At 43.6% G+C, this 19,003-nt stretch overlaps 1 protein-coding gene across 1 annotated transcript in view; it reads left to right on the top strand.

Annotated features, from left to right (window-relative positions):
* Positions 1-7,625: 7,625 nt before the first annotated feature.
* CDS1 (CDP-diacylglycerol synthase 1) overlaps positions 7,626-19,003 on the top strand; it is a 194,843-nt gene continuing 183,465 nt past the window's right edge. Inside the window, exon 1 of the mRNA XM_029599378.1 lies at positions 7,626-8,094. Within this exon, the coding sequence (XP_029455238.1) occupies positions 8,002-8,094 (93 nt within the window). The 5' untranslated portion in view covers positions 7,626-8,001. The remainder of the gene's footprint in view (positions 8,095-19,003) is intronic.

Below are 19,003 nucleotides of genomic sequence, written 5' to 3'. Positions count from 1 at the left end.
TTTGGACTGATTTAACCTTTCCATGAATCCTGGCAGATAGTAGCTCCAGCTCCATCCATTCACAGAGCTCATCAGCCCACTCCGCATAAGAGGGTGAGTGTAGCCTTTTCCAAAAACGGAGCAGCACACGTCTCCCTATAGCTATTAACTTCATAGAAGAGCAATTGTCTTTTCCAACTGTAAGATCATACAGCCAAAAATATAGGATACAAATTCTTGGATCATCAGGTACGCCCAAGGAGAACGCTGCCTGGACTGCATCTGTAATTTCTTCCCAGTACTCCTTAATCATAGGAAACAATACAAAATATGGAAAAGAGAACCAACTTGCAGAGCCGTAGCGGGGCCTATGGCCATGGCCAAAGGCCCCGCTACCAAAAAGGCACCATTTGCCAACGAGAGCAGTATGGCCGGCCACCAGCAGGTCCTCAGCAAGAGAAAAGCAGCGTGGCCCCGTCGAAATTGACAAGCTTGGTCGGCGGCTTTAGTAACTGGAAAAGCAGCGCGGCCCCCGCTAGCAACATTGCTGATTCTGGTGGGGCCAACCAAATGGCCAGGAGGAACTGATCATATCCACTTTTACTTGCCAGTTCTCAGTCCTTACTGCACGTGAACCAGCGTGCTGCGTAACAGCTACCACAAGTTGTTTTGAGGGTGCTGAGACCCAAACTGTGGGTAGTGGACTGGACTCTGCCTGCTGCATCATTGCTGTTTTAAAAAAAAAAGTTGTTGGACTCTTTCCGTGTGAACCCTGCTTTGTTGTACACCGCCATTAAACTCACAGCCTCAGGGGGCAGGGAGGGGAGAGAAACCCAAACATGGAACAAAATCTTCTTTCACTAAGTTAATTACTTTTCCTTGGATTATTTTCTGTCCTTGACTGTGATGCTGGTGATGTACTTTGCTACCCTTTTGTCAGGCTTTGAACTGGTGACTAGAAGCAAAGAAGCTGCCAAGGAGCTACGGAAGATACAGAAGCGGAAGAAAATTTATCCTTCCATTCCCCTGTTCTCCTTCTTGGTCAAAAAAGTTGGAATGCTCCAGTGATCCAGGAAAGGTCCCCGTCCCCCGTCCCCCCCCCGATTGGTCACAATCTCTAAGGAGTACAGCACAGACACATTCTCACTGCTTCAACAGACTCATGGCACATGTCCTCCAGAAACTCTGTCCATCTGGCCCCGTGCCTGCTCCTGCATTCCTGCTTGACAGATCCAGTTCTTGCTCCTGGCTCCATCCATGGACCCGTCTCTTGCATCCCTGCTCCATGGTTCTAGTCCCTGCTGCCACTCCATTGACCTGGCTCCTGCTCCGTGCTGGCTGACATGTTTCACTGCCTTGTTCTCACAGGTACGCCTCCTGCAAGCCACTAGCTGCCTTTGGCCTTATGCCTCCCTCGCCTTTATCTCAACCAGTATATTTGAATATTTGCTGACACTTATTGTGAAATACACAAACCTCATGGTAGTTCTTAAAAAGATCAAATTTTACGGCTACCTGAGTTTTTTTTTTAAATTATAATGAAAAACACCCAGCCTTTAATCAAAGCAGAAACAAGAGTCTGGAGGTTGAGAGGGTTTAACTGCAGTTAAAAAAAAGAGATTTTTTTTTTAATGATGATCAGATGCATATAATTTTCTTCAGAATCGTGACATATCTGTTTTTAATGACTAGAAAGAAGGAAGAAACATAAATCTTTGTCAGTATAAGAACTATAAATCCTAGGGTAAGATTTAGTTCTGATATGACAGTTGGCAAATGTGATGCAGAGCTACTTCAATGCCTTTGCAAGGCTGAACATTAGTTACCAATAATCCAGAGGCCTCGCTGCATTCAGGGCAAAAATCAATAAAGTACCAGAGATCCTCAATAAACATTTAGTCTGCAGGCTGCAGCACTAACAATTCAGTTGAGCGTTTCCTGGAGAGAGATTTCCTAACCAAGGAGAGTGCAGGTAAGAACAGGGTGGAGCTAACCAAACTGTATATAATCAGGCACAAAGGCAACAATTTAGAACAGTCTGCCAAGTCATAGTTGATGAAGTATTCTGGCGACAATAGCCAAAAGATTGTAAGCAGTTAAACAGAAGTTGCTTGCAAAAAAATGTAACTTGAAGACTGCACCCTGTTTTTATCACATAAAAATGTGAGCAGAGTAAGGTTAGGGGAGAGAAAGTAATGTGATTGCATTGTCAAATCACTGTGCACATTTTTAGGCACTACTGTGATACAAGTGCAAAGTACACAGTTACTAAAGTACTTGTGCTGTGTTAAACACCCACATTTTCAAAGGGAAGCTTGAGGGGGAGTTCCCCTTTGAAAATGAGCTTGCAGCATGCAGTTATCAAAATCATCCTTTTCACCAGCAAGGACCTTTAAGTGCACCCTGCCTTCCTGGATAGCTAATGCTTTGTCTACCTGACACTCATAATGATTGGAGTTCACGTCATTGCTCTTCTGGCTGAGTTTTGTCACTATATATATTACACTCTTGATTAGAAATCCAAGCATTCCAGAAAGAGAGATGCAGTCTGATAGGAATGAAGGGACAAGGGTCAAGGAAGAGGGAAGAAGAGGAAGATAAGTTGCCGCAATCAGATGGCTCTGAGTTGTTATAATAATATTATTTACTATACAGCACGTGCAAAGTGCAAAGTGCTGTATGGAAAAATCATATGGCCGCAAAGACTGTAGGCCAAGCTCAGAGCAGAAGAAAATCAAAAAGCTTGCTCAGTGAGAGATTAAGGAAGAGGTGTACTACCAGCAGAACATATGTACCCTCAGATAAACACACAACTTTCTTGACATGCATGCATGCAGTTTTTGTGCAAAGGAGTGTACAGAAAGTATTGCAGGAGCAGCGCTGACGACAACAAAAGACTCGGAGTAACAGACTTTGCAATAGCCCGGGTGCACCAATAGGCCGGCTAGAATAAAGTCAGGCAAAGAGACTGGGCAGAGTTTGGGGAGAGGGACAGTCATTTACATTTAGTCATAGAAATACACATGCACACACACTGCCATTGCGAAGCTGGCCAAATGCTGTCACACAATGGTGCCTTCAAACAAAAAACCCAGCTTCTAATATCTTCCATCCCCACAATGTCAATGCTAAGAACTGTGCATAGAGGCTGATACTTGATCCTTGCCCTGTTTATCTAGGTGTCACCCTTAACAGAACCCCAAAATTACAGTTAAAATTGAAATGCTCCTAAAAAATATTATTTAAATTTAGCTGGCACTTTGTGGGGGGAGGGGCAGAGGCCCAGACTTTAAGACCCTCTGTTCTTGTCATTGATACTACAGCAGTGTACACTACTCTTTAATTGAATATACAATCAGTCCACACCCACTTTCCCAAGTAACACATCTCCCTTGGCTACAATACCGAACAATACTGCCCCTCTACATCAGAAGGGTGACTGCCACAAGAAAGTGCCTGGAATGGGCCTACTGTTATTCGTCTGCCCTTATACAATGATTTCCTTCACATTCTAGTCGTATGTCTTCCATCATGTCATCCCATAAGGCTATGTTCATGGCAAGAACAGTTGAAGAACTGTGGTGGAAGGATTGGCAGGTGAGATATTCACATAGGGGCAGATTTTAAAAAAAGTACGCACACCCGGCGCAAACAAAGAGTACGCCGGATTTTAATAGATACGCGTGTAGCCGTGCGTATCTTTTAAAATCCGGGGTCGGCGTGCGCAAGGCTGCGCAAAATCGGCAGCCTCTGCGCGCTGAGCCGCGCAGAGGCTGCCTCCGTTCCCTCACCCCATCTTCCTCTCCCTAACCCACCCCCCAGCCCTATCTAACCCCCCCCCCCACTTTTGTTTTAAAAGTTACGCCTGCCAGAGCCAGAGGCAGGCGTAACCCACGCGTGCCGGCTGCGCGATTCCCCGGCCTGGGAGCTGTTTCGGAGGCCTCGGCCAAGCCCCCCGGGCCGGAACCATGCCTGCGGCCCAGCCCCCGAATGACGCGACACGCCCCCCCCCCCCCGACACCTCCCCCAGGAAAGCCCCGGGACTTACGCGAGTCCCGGGGCTTGTGTGCGCCGCCGAGCCTACTCAACATAGGCTCGGCGCGCGCAGGGGGAACTTCGGGCAGGTTTTCGGGGGGTACGCATGTATCCCTTTGAAAATCTGGCCCTTAGAAACCATGACCTAATCTGAGACCCTACTGGTAGATTCTCCTAAATTGTTTCCAGGCTGGCCAGAGTTTCTCTGTAGCCCATTCAACATCAAGCGGGCCAGAGCTCGGAATGGGAGGCAAGGGGAGCAACTGCTTTGGATGACAAGCCCTAGGGGGCGTCATCAGCAAGGCTGTGTTTACCTCCTGGCGTAAGCACACAAGGCTCTGCCCTGATGACTCTATTATCCAGTGCCCAAAATTTCAGGCACCAGAAATCAGGCCTCTGCTTCCTTCTCCAGCCCCTCCTCTCCCAGGCAGCATACAAAGAACTGGATGGGGTTAGATGTAAGCCACAAGCAGACAGAGCACAGTGCAAAGCAAAGAAGAGCCCTCCCTAATCCATTCCCCTTCTCCTCTCTTGTTCCCTTCCTCTCCTCCTATCTGCAACAGAATGTAGGGGTGGGGACTGGAGAGGACAGCAGAACAAAGAATTCAGTTTTTATCTGCATATTTCTATTTCTAATTTGTGATCCCTTGTTCGGTATTTGGTGAGGGTCTGTCTGTGTTCTATATGTGTGACAGAGGTGACGTATTCTGCCAGCATATACATTCTGTGTAGGGATCTGTTGCAGTCCAGCTCGTTCTGTTTTCCCACTAGAAGGTGTATTGGTGGAATATTTGCAGTGTTGCCTTTTCCTGCAGGGTTGTTGCTGTTTGAGTTCTGGGAGTTAATGCTATATTTGTATGGCAGGCTTGCTTTATAGGTTCTGAATGACTTTTTGCAGGGTTTGTGTGTTACTTCACAAAGTGCCTGGTAATTTGTAACTGAAGTGACAACATAATTTGAATGTTTTTCTTATAGTGAGTAGTAAAGGGAAAAAATTCCATTTCAGCCCAGCCAGTTATTTCACAGATTATCTTCAACAGCTGTAGTATGAATGTCTTGATGGACTCTACATGGGTAACATCAAGCTAGGTTGAGAGAACATCGCATAAATCTCATCTTTGGGTGAGTTTCCTCATCTGAAGGTCATCAAATCTTCACAAGAGTGCACTGTTCTGTTCGTATGTTGCACTCTGAATGTCAAAGTGGCCCCTAACCCCTACACTAATACCTAAACCTCACCTCGAGTAGCTAGGTGGGCCTCATATAGAGGTATAAATACCTAACCTAGTATGAGGGCCTTATAGCTAGGCGCTCTTTCTCTCTTCCCTCCCCCCCCCCCCGTGATTGTAGATATGAATTACAACAATTTTGGCACTTACTGCAAAGTGCAAAAAAGTTATTGCAGTTTGCAGTAATACCTATGCAAAGCGCTAAGAGAGCACACTTTGTGATAAACAGCCTATTACCATAAAACATGCCCCTTTTCCTATCGCATGCGATATTTAGTTCATTTTGATAAATCCAGGCCTTAGCTGGATATCTTTGCATACTGGGCCAATGATTTCCAGTTATGTCATTTTATAGGTATAATCTGGGAAGGGTTGTAGTGGGGAAACAATGATATTTGAGTATAATTTAAAGAAACTCAGTAACCCATGGGCCTGAAAATTAATTGAAAGGGGGGGGGGGGTTTGCAAATGTAAAGGAACTAGAGAAGTGGCTTCCAAATCTGTTGTGGGGGACCCCCAAAAACTCATATTTTCAGGATACTGCAGTGAATAAACGTGTATGGGAGAAAGGTTGGGGCTACTTTGTGGCCTCTGGGTATGTAATGACTCACTGGCCCTGTGTTTTAAGTTTCTTCAGCTGTTTCTTCTGCCGCTGCAAAAAAGATCTACAGTACTGCAACTTGTGGAACATAGGAGGGAACAGTGACAGGGAGAGGGGAGGGGGCTGCCACTTGACAGGGTTAAAAAGGGGAGACAAAGCAGGGGCTGCTGCTGTGCAGAAGATTGGGGGGGGGGGGGAAGAGGGCTGCTACTGCTGGGCTGAGTGGCGGACAGTGGACTCCGGCTGCTGGGCAGGGTCGATGTGAGTGAAAGGGGATGGAAGACAAGTAGTGGAGGGAGAAAGAGGAAGACAAGGGGAAGTGGAACTGGGGAATGCAGGGCAAGGAGTGGGGGCAGAAAGAGAGGGACTAAGAGTACAATGTATTATGGGGATGCAGGGCACAGTGTAATGGGAAGAGGGGGATACAAGGGAAGGAAGGGAGGGGAAAAGAAAGGGATTGCTGAGTATGGGGTGGGGGGAAGAGAAAGAGGGGGATGTTGGGTAGGATGGGGGGGAGATGGATGCTTGGGTGGAGTTGTCACCACCATAAGGCTAGTTATGTCTTTGCTGCTAAAAGGGATACTGCTGTGTCAGGTACTTGTAAGTGAAGTTGAGGGCGGGGAGTGCATAATTCTGTATATTTGCCTTGGGTGCAGAAAAAGCTGGTTCTAGCACTGGTGCAGGCATGTGGATCACCCAGATTGCAGCTGCAGTGCAGTTCAAACTATGAATCACATTATCAAGGAGTGTCCTGTGACCAACCTTGAAGAAAGGCTTCAGGAGCTCCATTTAACCACTGATATGGCTATTGCTTGGCTTAGTGACTATGAACACGATAAATAAATTGCTCTTTCACAGACTCAGACATAAACAGACATGATGCACTAACAAGCGCAGAAAAACGTGCAACCAACCTGGGCCCACTATTTTTCAACGCACACATATCCTCTTTTCCAGGGCGCCAGATGTAATACGAACTTGAGCTGCCGAGCTTAAAAGGGCACGCTAGGGGTAAATTGTGTGTCCCTAGTATGTTTTGGCATCGGGCGCACAAGAGGTTTGGCTGTGGGTGGGTTAGGATAACAAACGCTCAATTAACCAGTGCCCATTTTCTTAACCTGTGTACAGCCACAGGTTAGGTAAATGGACACTCGTAAACTAAGTGTCTGTTTTCCTACTTTGATCACCATCAAGATTTTTTGTAGCTTTTTTTGTGGCAGCTTGGAGTGCATGAAGACTTAACACCAGCTCTGGGCTGGTGTTAAGTTGTGTATGTTAAAATGTGCGCATCGGGCACACGGTGATTTTTTGCATCAGTGCTAATAGCTAATAGCCTCATCTACCTGTGATTTACCTGTCATTTACAATGGCACCCCTCCCCCTGTTGCCATCCGGGGTGGATCGCCCCCTCCTTAGTACGCCTCTGAACATAGGCAAGTGCCTAGGGCTCCAAATATCAAGACCAGAGGGGCCTGCTTTGCTTTAGGACCATGTGTAGGATTAGCTTCAAGAGAACGCCAAAATCTGACACCCGGCCTCCCGACCTTATCCCTACTTCTTTTCTCCTACTCTCCTAAATCCGACTCTGGGCGGGTTACAGTAAACACTCTTTACATCCCTCCAAAATCCTCTTTGAACTACCGCGTGGTCTACGACCAGTGTGCAGCAGACGAACACCCCACCTTGCACGGCCACCCACCTCTCATTCCCGCCTAGAGGCAGCAGAAAGGGGCGCATGGGAGGGCGGAGCCTCCATTACGTCATGTCGAGGGTGGGACGTAGGAGCGGAACCCTCCCGGGTTAGGCCGCGCGCACGCCTATGTCTTCACAGGCGCCCCCCCCCCCCCCTCCGAGCTTCGTGAAGCGCGCACACGTGTACGTGTGTTGTCGGGGTGCGCTCCGGTCACGCGGATGCCAGCCCGCTGCGTGGGCACGTCCACCTGGCTGCCGTCGGCGTCTGTACCTGTCACTCTGTGCCGGGGCGGAGCGCGTGAGCCCTGGCGGGAGGAGCCTGACGCTTGAGGGCGCTACCGAGGGGAGTGGGGGGGGGAGCCGCTGCTCATCCGGCTTCCCGTGCCTCCTGTGGGGGTCTGTGCAGCCGAGTGGGAGCTAGAGATCACGATAGCGGAGGAAGTGGCCGGGAGCCGCGGCTCCGATATGGCGGCGGTGCTCAGGAAGAGGGCCGCGGTGGTGGCAGCAGCCAGAGGTGCAGGGGAGCCGGCGGCCGGGGCGGAGGACGTCAGTGACAGGGTGAGTGTGTCCGCGAGAGAGGTTTCTCCTCCAAACCCTCCTTGTGCTGCCCCCTCGCCAGGCTGTTTGTGTTTTGCAGGGGGGAGGGGCCCGCGGGTGAGGTGAGAGGCGCGGGAGTTGTAAATCTGGCTGGTCGCTCACCTGACCCCTGGGCATTACCAATGATGAAGCTGTCATGGGTTCCTGGTTCCCTGTTCCGTATCTGACACTGCACCCCTTCTTACAGCTTTCTGTACCTGTAAGCCACCTTGAGCATTTTTGGAAGCGTGGGCATAAAAAAGAAAACAAAACGTATTACTAATATATTGTTCCTTTGGGAGATGACAAAATAACGCTCAGATCGCAAACTGTTTTGATCGCCTCAAGTATTCCTCCATGGTGCGCGGAGTTAGGCGTGAACCATTGATTTTCGTCCTCTCCCTCTCATGGTGGTTCCATTTATCATAGCGCTGTATGCACAGATTAAAGATGTTGGGTCTCAGCATGGCTTTTGGGTCACTTCAAAACATAGGTCCTTACAAGTCTCAGACAATTGCGAATTGGTTCACTTTTCTCAAAGTGTGTGTAGTCATATCTTATTCTGAATGATTAGATAATTGCAAAGAGTTGTGTTTTTTTTAATGTGGTACCCCAAAGTTATTGTATCCAGAATCTGTCTGGGAGTGGAATACATTTGTACAGAGTGTTTGTGTGGAACTAACAAAGCTGAAAGAGGACAAAACCATGGGACCTGGTTGAATGCATCCTTGGATATTAAGGGGCCAATGCAATATGGTGCGCAGAGCCAAGTGCATTCTTAACGTGCAGTTGGATGCGGGTAGAATAGGTGCTGATCAATCCTCTAATGCAATAAGGGGATTAGCGCCTATTCAACACGCTCTAATGCGGAGTGAATATAATAGTGCTCTTCACATGTAAATGCATGTGAAGAGCATTCACCCCCCCCCCATGCAAAAAGAAAAATGTGCGTCTTTGACGCACATTTAACTGTCATCTATTAACGCCTGCCAGGAGCAGGCGTTCAGGCGTTAATAGATGTGCGCATCAAAAAAAGAAGAAAAATAAAATTTTAAAAAAATTGACGATCCGGACCATTACAAAAACCGACACCTAGTTTAATGATGTCGGTTATCGTTACCGGCGGACAGCCATGAAAACCGACACTGGGTTTATCGGTGTCTGTTTTCGTGACCGCCGTACGGCAGTAAGGGAAACCGTCGCCGATAAACTCGGCATTGGTTTTTAGCGACTAAAACCAATGCCGGGTTTATCGGCATCAGTTTCCCTTACTGCCGTACGGCGGTCACGAAAACCGTTTGGGTTTGCGTTAGCAAGGATGCGCAAGGGTCGCAAGTGACCCTAGAGCATCCTTGCTAACGCGACCCCCCCCCTAATTTTAATATTGCATAGCGCATATATGTAAAACTTCAGACACTGGTGTAAAATTGTGATTTGGATGCCTGATGTTGGTAACATATTGCATGTGTATGAGGTGGTGAATTTTTTATGGTTTTGGTAAGAATTCTTTCTGGCACTATTTAATAAATGTTAGGTGGTTTACAGAAGTGAGATATATTAGAATAAGTTGGTGATTAATATTTTAATGTCTTTTACTTAGTCCGTGGCTTTGTGGTGACTACGTGCATACAATTGAGAGGCGCGTGATTCAATTTTTTTAAGATGTGATGCTAATACGTGATAGATAATCATCGGGAGAAATATCAATAATCCAATGACGACACGCTGAAAATTAATGAATACAGTATCTAAGAAGCAAATTGTCAAATATCAGGAACAACAATATAATAATACCACAGCGTTTGAATTATTGAGTTTCCCTGAGGAAGCCTGGTAATTCAGGCGAAACGAGAAATCTCGTCGGAGTATTGTAAACCATGTCAGTGGGTTTTTTGGGGAATACTGTTTGGTGAATAGGATATATAATAGAAAATGCATGTATAAAGTCACATGAATATTTATGTGTTAAGGGTTTTATGTGTGAATGGTGTGAATGTAGCATGTGTTTATGTATAATGGTTAAGAAATGTATGTATTGGTTTAATTTTAACTAATTATAGATGTATAAGATTCTCACACAAAGCTCGGATGTATACACTGTATGTATTAAAAATGTTGCACATGTAATATAAAAAAAAAAAAAAATTTTGGCATTCTATATTGCCGAGTTTCCTCTGGAGTTGTGACCTAGTTTAGATATTAGACAGAGGTATTGCACGAGTATTGTGTATCCACAGAAAACTGAGCAGCTTCTGTTGCCAAGCCTTCAGTGTGACATTGGATACTTCTATAGGTAAGGTTTGGAAGAGATAAACGAATCCTGGGAAGTATGTTCATTTTAATGGTTGTCAAACGTCCAAGCCAGGTCAACTGGAGTCTGTCCCATTTAACTAGGTCTTGATCTATTTTGTGTATGAGGGATGTTTAATTAAATTGGTAAAGATCAGATAACTTTTTGCCAATATAGACTCCCAAGTACTTAATCTTAGTAGCAGCCCATTTAAAGGGATGACAAGATTTCAGGGTGAATTCTAGTTGTGGAGTACATGATGGGGTAGATTTTACAAAAGTACGCTGGATTTTATAAGATACGCGCATAGCCGCGCGTATCTTATAAAATCCGGGGTCGGCGCGCGCAAGGGGGTGCACATTTGTGCAACCTGCGCGCGCTGAGCCCTGCGTGCGCTGCCTGTTCCCTCCGAGGCCGCTCTGAAATCGGAGCGGCCTCGGAGGGAACTTTCCTTCCGCCTCCCCTCACCTTCCCCTCCCTTCCCCTACCTAACCCACCCCCCCTACCTTTGTTGGCAGATTTACGCCTGCCGAAAGCAGGTGTAAATCTGCGCGCGCCAGCAGGCTGCTGGCGCGCCATCACCGACCCAGGGGCTGGTCTGGAGGCCTCAACCACGCCCCCTCCCGCCCCTTTTACGAAGCCCCGGGACTTACAAGCGTCCCGGGGCTATGCGTGCGCCGGCGGCCTATGCAAAATAGGCGTGCAGGGCTTTTAAAATCCGGCCCGATATATTTAAAATTTCTGCCTTGTCCCAGTTGATTTTGAAGTCTGAGACCGCACTGAATTAGGCAAGCTCACACTCTGTTTCCGGCAAGGAGAGATCAGGTTGACTCAATGTGAGTAGGATGTCGTCTGCAAATAACGACATTTTATAGGTCTGTGGAGCTAAGGTTCTAGGAAAATGGCGAAAAGAAGAGGGAAGAGAGGACATCTCTGCCTGGTTCCTTGTTGTACTGGAAACAAGGCGGAATATCATCCATTTATTTTTAAACAGGTGGTTAGAGAACTGTAGAATGCCTGTATCCAGTTAAGAAAGGAGTCTCCAAAATGCATAGTCTCAAGGGTATGAAAAAGAAAGGGCCAGTGGACCATATCAAAGGCCTTTTCTGCATCAATGGCCAGTGACAGGGTGGATGACTGTTGGTTAGTGGTTCCCTAGAGGATATTTATGATTTTGAGCACATTTATTTATTTATTTATTTATTTATTGGTTTTTATATACCGGAAGTTCCTGTATACAATACATATCACTCCGGTTCACATTTAACAGAGATAACTATCGCCGGGTAGGCGGTTTACATGGAACATGGTTTAACGCTAGCCATTAACGCTAGCCATTCGTCCTGGAATAAACCCGGCCTGGTCTGGGTGTATAATTTGAGCTATGAAGCAGTTCAGTCTATTGGCTAGGACTTTGGCAAGTAATTTTAAGTCTAAATTTATCAGTGAGATGGGTCGATAAGACGCACAGAGTGCGGGGTCACGCTCTGGTTTGGCTATAATAGTAATGCTTGCCAAATTGGAATTTGGTAGGAGTGCACCTCCTTTACGAAGAAAGTTAAAATGTTTTTGCAAGGGGGCAACAAGCTGAGGGCCAAATGTTTTTACAGAATTTAGCTGTGAGGCCATCAGGACCCAGGGCTTTTCCTATTTTCAAATTTTTTATAGCTGCCAATATCTCAGATGATGAAATTTCAGCATTAAGGAGTTCACTCATTTCTAAGGAAAGGCTAGGTAGGAGTACTGACCGGAAGTACTTGTCTACGGCCGATTGGGTTATTTGAGTCTCAGCTACATATAAGGTTTGATAAAATTTAAGAAATTGTTGCGTGATAGCTGAGTTGGTTGACTCAATCTGTCCCAATTCGTTTTTAATTTTAAGAATGTGATTTTGATAAGTGATTTTTTTTAAGTTTTTGGACGAAGAGTTTTCCTGCTCTATTTCCTCCCTCAGTGTTCTTGTCGTGTGGTCCAGCACCAACCTATCTAGTTCTTCACAAGTCCTGACAAGTGCCAATAATGTTTTTGGGGATTTATTTTGTATATGTTGATGTGTTAGAACATTTTATCCATGAGGTGGGAACATGCTGTGTCTCTCTTTTTTTTTTTTCTTTTTCAAATATGAGGACCTAGAGATAAAATACCCACGTATAAAGGATTTAAAACAGTCCCATACCACAATTGGAGATTGCACAGACTCTGTGTTCATTTGAAAAAAAAGTCAGTAATGGTTTGGGAGATATCTTTGGTATAAGGAATGTCATGCAGAATGGAATCATTTAGTCTCCAAAATCGGTGGTTCTGTTCCTTCTCATGTATTCGGCGATCTATAAAGATTGGGGCATGTCAGACCATGTAATGAAGCCCACTTCTGATTTCTGGATCAAGTGATATAGGGATTTGTCAACCAAAAGATAATCAGTTCTGGAGTATGAATCATATATTTTAGAGTAGTAGGAGTAAGAGCGTGAATGAGGATATTTGACCCTTCATGCATTCACTAATTGAAAGTCATCCATGATATCTTTAATTGCTTGTGTATGAGACATGGTAGTGGATGAGTATCCTTTAGATGTATCAATTGGTGGAGAGAGTACTATATTAAAGTCGCCACCCATAATAAGCATGCCTGAATGGAATTGGAGTAGAAGTTGATGGATTTCTTTAAAGAAGCCAGCCTGTTCTTTATTTGGAGCATAAACATTAAGCAGAGTGTATACTATCTCATTGATCGTAAACATAATAGTAAGTATCGACCTTTAGGGTCTGATAGACAGAGAGTACATTTAACTATAAGGTTGGAGACAAAAAGTATACCCACACCCGTATACTTGGCAGATTTATTATTAGCCGAGTAGTATTGGTGATTGAATTTAGAAGATTTCATAAGGGATTCATATGTTCTTGAGAGATGGGTTTCCTGTAAGAAAACTATCTCGGGTTCCAAACAGTAAGTTCTCGGTACAAAAGAGACTTCTTTTGGTGAGAATTTAATCCCTTAGTGTTTATAGATAATATTCGAAGTTTCGTCATATTAACAATTTAGAAAATGGAGGATTTAGGGATGCCACCGACTTTATATACCATAGGATAGCTGTTTAACACCCATTGCCATACTGCAATGGGATAGCCTCCTGATCAGAGATATATAGGTTGACAAACCGTATTAGAGATTTAGACCATTCAAGATATATAGGAAATGTCAGCAGTGATCGTTGTATAAAAAAACGACAAATATATATATCACCATAACAAATAGTTTGTGTAGCATGAATTCCCTGAGGATTCTGATAATCCTCATTTATCTTAATTTGGCCTGCGGTACCCTCCATGCAGGCTAACGCCTTCCCTTTCTTGGGGGTAAGTATGCCACAAATGGAGATGGAGGTCCACCGCCACCTCCCAACTAAACTTATTTAAACAGTGAGAGGTCCCGAAGGGCTCTGAAACAACATCAGAGTTCGTCTTTAGAGAAAGTAGAAAAACTTGAGATTAAGAGATTAGGGTCCAGCTCGTGGCCATATTTGAGACAGTTTAAAGTTCGCCTCCTTGCAGGTCAACCTGATGAGATGATGAGAAACAACTCAGGAGGAACCCTGGCTGTGTGAGGATCCCCCAGAGTACCTGCGCAGTCTACTATTTTGTTTTTCCTACGCATTGCCAGGCCTGGTATGGTGTGCTAGGAGCTTGTGATCTGGCTTCCTTGATCATCGGCTGCATGCTTGTGAAACCACGTGGCTTTAGTAGGGGAATAGCTTCATCTGGAGATGTAATTTTATGGGTGATACCATCCATGGTAAATGAGAAGCCGAATGGGTGAAGCCAGCAATATTTGATGTTACTGTTTCTAAAAAAGGTGGTTATCTCCCTTAGGGATTGCCTGTTTTGCAGGGTGGCAGTTGAAAAGTCTGGATATATGGAAATATCCTGGCCTTCCCATTTCCAGAAGTTTTGGAATCTGGCTACCTGCACTACTTGCTCCTTGACAGTGTAATTGCTGAAGCAGGCAATGATGTTGCGGCTGCGATTTGGCATAGGGGCTCTGAGTGCTCTATGAGCCCTATCTAGCTTTATGTCGGGAGATGAAAAATTAGCCTCTGTGCTGGTCTCTGTCAACAGGTGAAGGCAGAAGCGTTTAATAAGGTCAGGTAAGTGTTCTGAAGCCGAGGTTTCTGTAAAGCCGCGAAATCGCAAATTGCTGCAGCGAGCCCTGTTCTCCAAATCAGTGATCTTTGCTCTGAGCTGCTGGCTCTCTGATTGCAGCATGTCACAGGTGGTTTTATTTGCTTTTGTGTCCTCAGTTTGGCAGTTCATATGGATGTCTAGTTCATCGATGCGGTGGCCCATGGAGTTCCTCTCTCACCTCTTCCATGTGCGCTAATAGTTCCTGCCTGTAGGTTTTAATTTCTGCGCGCAAATTCGCAAACCAGTACCAGAACTCGGCACGGGTGGGGTGGTCGGAAGCATTTGCGATCATGGGTTCGGGGTTCTGAGCGCTATCATTTGGGCTTTGGGGCCGCGAGCGGGAACCATCTTGAATCTCGGCCGTGCCATCATTTAGGCCCTCAGGAATCTGTTGGCTGTCTTTACTAAAAGAAAAGCACTGGAAATCCAATTTATTTTTCCCTTCGCCGCCATTGAAGTACTCACGACTGTTCCCTCTAATGTAATGTTGCTACTGGAGGTGCGAATTTATCTCGGATGTTGCCGGATATGTGTGGAAGCGGTGGGAGCTCTCTATTCAGGCTGCCATCTCCGATCGTGACGTCATGGCCCCCTCTGTGTGACAGTTCTAGGTATCTCTTGAAAAAGCTCCTTCATCAATGCCACTTAAGTATATGCTTGTCTAAACAAAAATGTTTTTAATGATTTGAATGCCTTGGAGCAAGTTATAAGCCAAAGTTGTGGCAAGGAATTCCAGAGTTCTGGGAATGCCCTGAAGAATACTCTTTCTCTTTTCAACTGGACATGCTATTTTTAGAGATGGGATTTTTAGAGAGAGAATTCCCATAAGAACATAAGAACATGTTCTTATGTTCTTATAACAATAGATCATAAAACAAACTGCACATATAAACAGTGTAAAATGCATTTAAAACACATCCATTACATAAGAACAAACTTACATATAACAATACACAAAACAGTCTGCAACCATTGTTTTATATATAATTCAAATACCTACCATTAAAAGTAGCAGGAAATAAGCAACTCTTCATAGCTTTTATTAAGCAACTGCAGAGAAATATTAGGCCAGCCATGCACATATTGGGACCCTTAGTCATCATGGCTTGTAAAAGAGGCAAGAGTTTATATTCAGAACCAGTTTAAAATATTGTAAATGCTTCTCCGATTGAAGAGCAGTTACCAACAGGTCTGAAATCTGCAATGATGCAGCTTCCTATTAAATAGCCCACGCTTGATTGTACTGTTTTGGAAAAATTTAGATCAATTTCAAACATCAACAATCTGTCACAAAAATGGGAACATGCTGCATCTTTACAGATAAATTTCTGCAAAAGGATAAGGTGTTAAATATGTATCAGTTGGATTTTTAAGCCAGTTACTGCATGGAAGCTTTGTTTTTAGCCTTAACTGATAACTTAGGTAAGAGTTAGGCAGGGCTGTAGACTTCTTGATAATTCTGTTAGATCTTTCTGCAGCATTTGACATGGTAGATCATGAGACCCTCCTAGAGCATACCTCAGATATTGGCATAGCAGGTATGTAGTTTGAAAATGATTTAAATCCTTCTTATTGAGAGGTTCAATAAGTGCATGAATATTTGTTCCTCCCTGTCTTAGCAGTAGGATTATGGAGTTTCCCAAGGTTCTATGCCAACCCCCATTTTATTTACTATCTATTTAATGCCCTTAGAGAGTCTGTTTCAGAGTTTAGAGTGCAAATATTTTATACAATTGTGTATAAAAGTTTAGGCACCCCCGGTTAAATAGTATGTTTCAATGAATCTAAGTGAATGGACATTTGTACAATCTGTATATGATACCAAGTTAAGTATGACAGCTTTCTGCAGTTTTTAATGCAAAATTACTATTTATTTGTTGATAATAATAAAACTGTAAATATGGCATGCTCAAAAGTTTGGGCACCCTTTCTTTGTCAGTAGGTTGTAATACTTCCTTTGGCAGAAATGAGTTTCCACATTTCCTATAGCTAGCTAAGAGTTTCTGTTCTTGCTTTCGGAATATTTTCCATTCTTCCTTGCAAAACTCTTCAGCTCAGAATATCCTTAGATCTCCTTGCTTGTACTACATGTTTGAGATCTCTCCATAGATTTTCAATAACATTCTAGTCTGTGGACTGGGAAGGCCATTCCAAAATATTCCTCTTTGGTTCCTGTATGTACTTCATAGGGAATGTTTTGGATCATTGTCTTGCAGTAACATCATTTAGCTAAAATTTCTTCACAGACTGTGGGACATTAGCTTCTAGGATATGTTGATATTTAGTTGAATTTGTTCATCCTTCCACTTGTACAGTATTTTCTGTGTCACTGGCTGCCACACAACCCTCTAAAGCATAATAAATCCACCTCAGTACTTAATGGTTGGCAAGATGTTCTTTTCTTCAAATGCTTTTTCAACCTTTTTACCTCCAAATGTATCTTGTGTGGTTTTGACTGAATAGTTAAATTTTAGTTTCTCTCACAATTAGAGGGAACATCACTTTACTGTCTATTAAATTTTACAACGCATTCTGTTATAATACTTCACCAACAGATATCATGTGATTATTTTTCGTACTTTATTAATTAAATTCCAGTATTATCAAAAATAGAAAACTTTTTCACATCATATTTGCACAGATATTTTATCACAGTTTATCACAACATGGACATGCCAGCATCAACACCAAATACATTTTAATAAAATCCCTACTCATCCATCACATTCACTCACTGCCCCAATTAAAATATCCCATAACCCACTTATTTATTACAGGAGAATCAGTTCTGTTAACAATTCCTATATCTTTTGACTTGCCCAGATATCATTCAAGTCTTCATTATTCAGATGAGTTAAATCCAAACTTCACTTCTCAGTAGTTAGAACTTTATCACTCCTTCAGACTTGCTAGAACCCTTTAACGTCACTCTCTACAAGGTTCCTTGTTTTCCATATGCTTCCTCGGGGGATAATTTGAACTCTGAATTCATCTCTAAACTGACTTCTCCAGCTTCCAATAATACCTCAATAGACAAAAAGACACCATTAAAAGACAATAAAACCAACAATGTGTGTCTATATCTCCTTCAGTCCCACAACTGTTAAACTTACTTATTCCAATGTTGTTAATACCTATGCATGTCCACCACCACTACATTAAGGGAACCCTACAATGACATATGATAATCCCTTAATATTATTTGTAACAACATTTCTATCATCTTGATCAATATATTACCATCTTACTTATAAATTTTATCCACAATCGGAACTTCTCACAATCTCTTCCACATGATCTCCACAGTTCTCAGTTAACAAGCTCCACAAGGCCGTTTACTATCCACTTCATGTGTGCCTATTCAAAAAACAATGGCACACATGTACAACATGTATTTTAGTTTCATCAGTCCAAAGCACTTTGTCCAAAGAGTTTCAGGTTTATCAAGGTTTTGTTTTGCATACTTCAGACAATAACTTTTGTGATGAGATCCTAGAAAAAGTTTGACAACTCTTCCATGCAGATCATTGTTGTGCAAGCGATATTGTACTGTGGACAAATATTCCAGTGTTAGCTAAATTTTTCAGTGATCTGTGGGATTTTTTGTTGCAGATCTGACCAGTTTTTGAGCAGTTGTATCAGAGACTTTTCTTGGTCTTGCAGATCTTACCTTGACTTCACTAGATTCTTGTAGCTTCAATTTTTTAATGTTTCTGACTGTTGAAATTTCTAGCTAGAAGTATTTAGAAATTTTTTTTAAAATCTTTGCTTGATTTGTACGAGTGAATTATCTGCCTTTTCAAATGCTCGGACAGCTGCTGCTTAGAGGAGCCCATGGCTATTGAAAGTAGACAGAATAATCAGAGCATTTGTTAAACCATTAATCCTCTATTCCTTACATGCCCTTGTCTGTAAAGTTGGTCTTTATTTTTTTTTTAATCTATGTGCACTTAGTAGTTCTTGAAGGTTTTTTGGATGACCTATTGACAATGGAGCTTCAAATTGTGACTATTTCCATAAGTGCCTTTTTTTTCATCTCCACTGTATTCATTAATTACAACCTTTTCTATCTCAAAAGGATTTGGTTACAGTAGTCAATGCTTTTATACCTTGCCTAGACTACTACTGTAATTTTCTTTATGTAGGACTACCACTTAGAAGTACTTGGAAACTTCAGTTGATATAGAATTCATCATCTAGACCAGTGATGGCGAGCTCCAGTTCTCGAGTACCACAAATAGGCCAGGTTTTCAGGATATCTGCAATGAATATGCATGAGAAAGATTTGCATACAGTGGAAGTAGTACATGAAAATCTATCTCATGCAGATTAATTGTGGATATCCTGAAAACCTGGCCTGTTTGTGGGACTCAAGTACTGGAACTCGCCATCACTGGTCTAGATGATGAATTCTAA

This window comes from Rhinatrema bivittatum, chromosome 1, assembly GCF_901001135.1.
Source record: "Rhinatrema bivittatum chromosome 1, aRhiBiv1.1, whole genome shotgun sequence".
Classification (NCBI taxonomy): Eukaryota; Metazoa; Chordata; class Amphibia; order Gymnophiona; family Rhinatrematidae; genus Rhinatrema; species Rhinatrema bivittatum.
The sequence above is the reverse complement of the archived record's forward strand: the minus strand, read 5'-3'. Positions and strand labels throughout refer to the sequence as shown.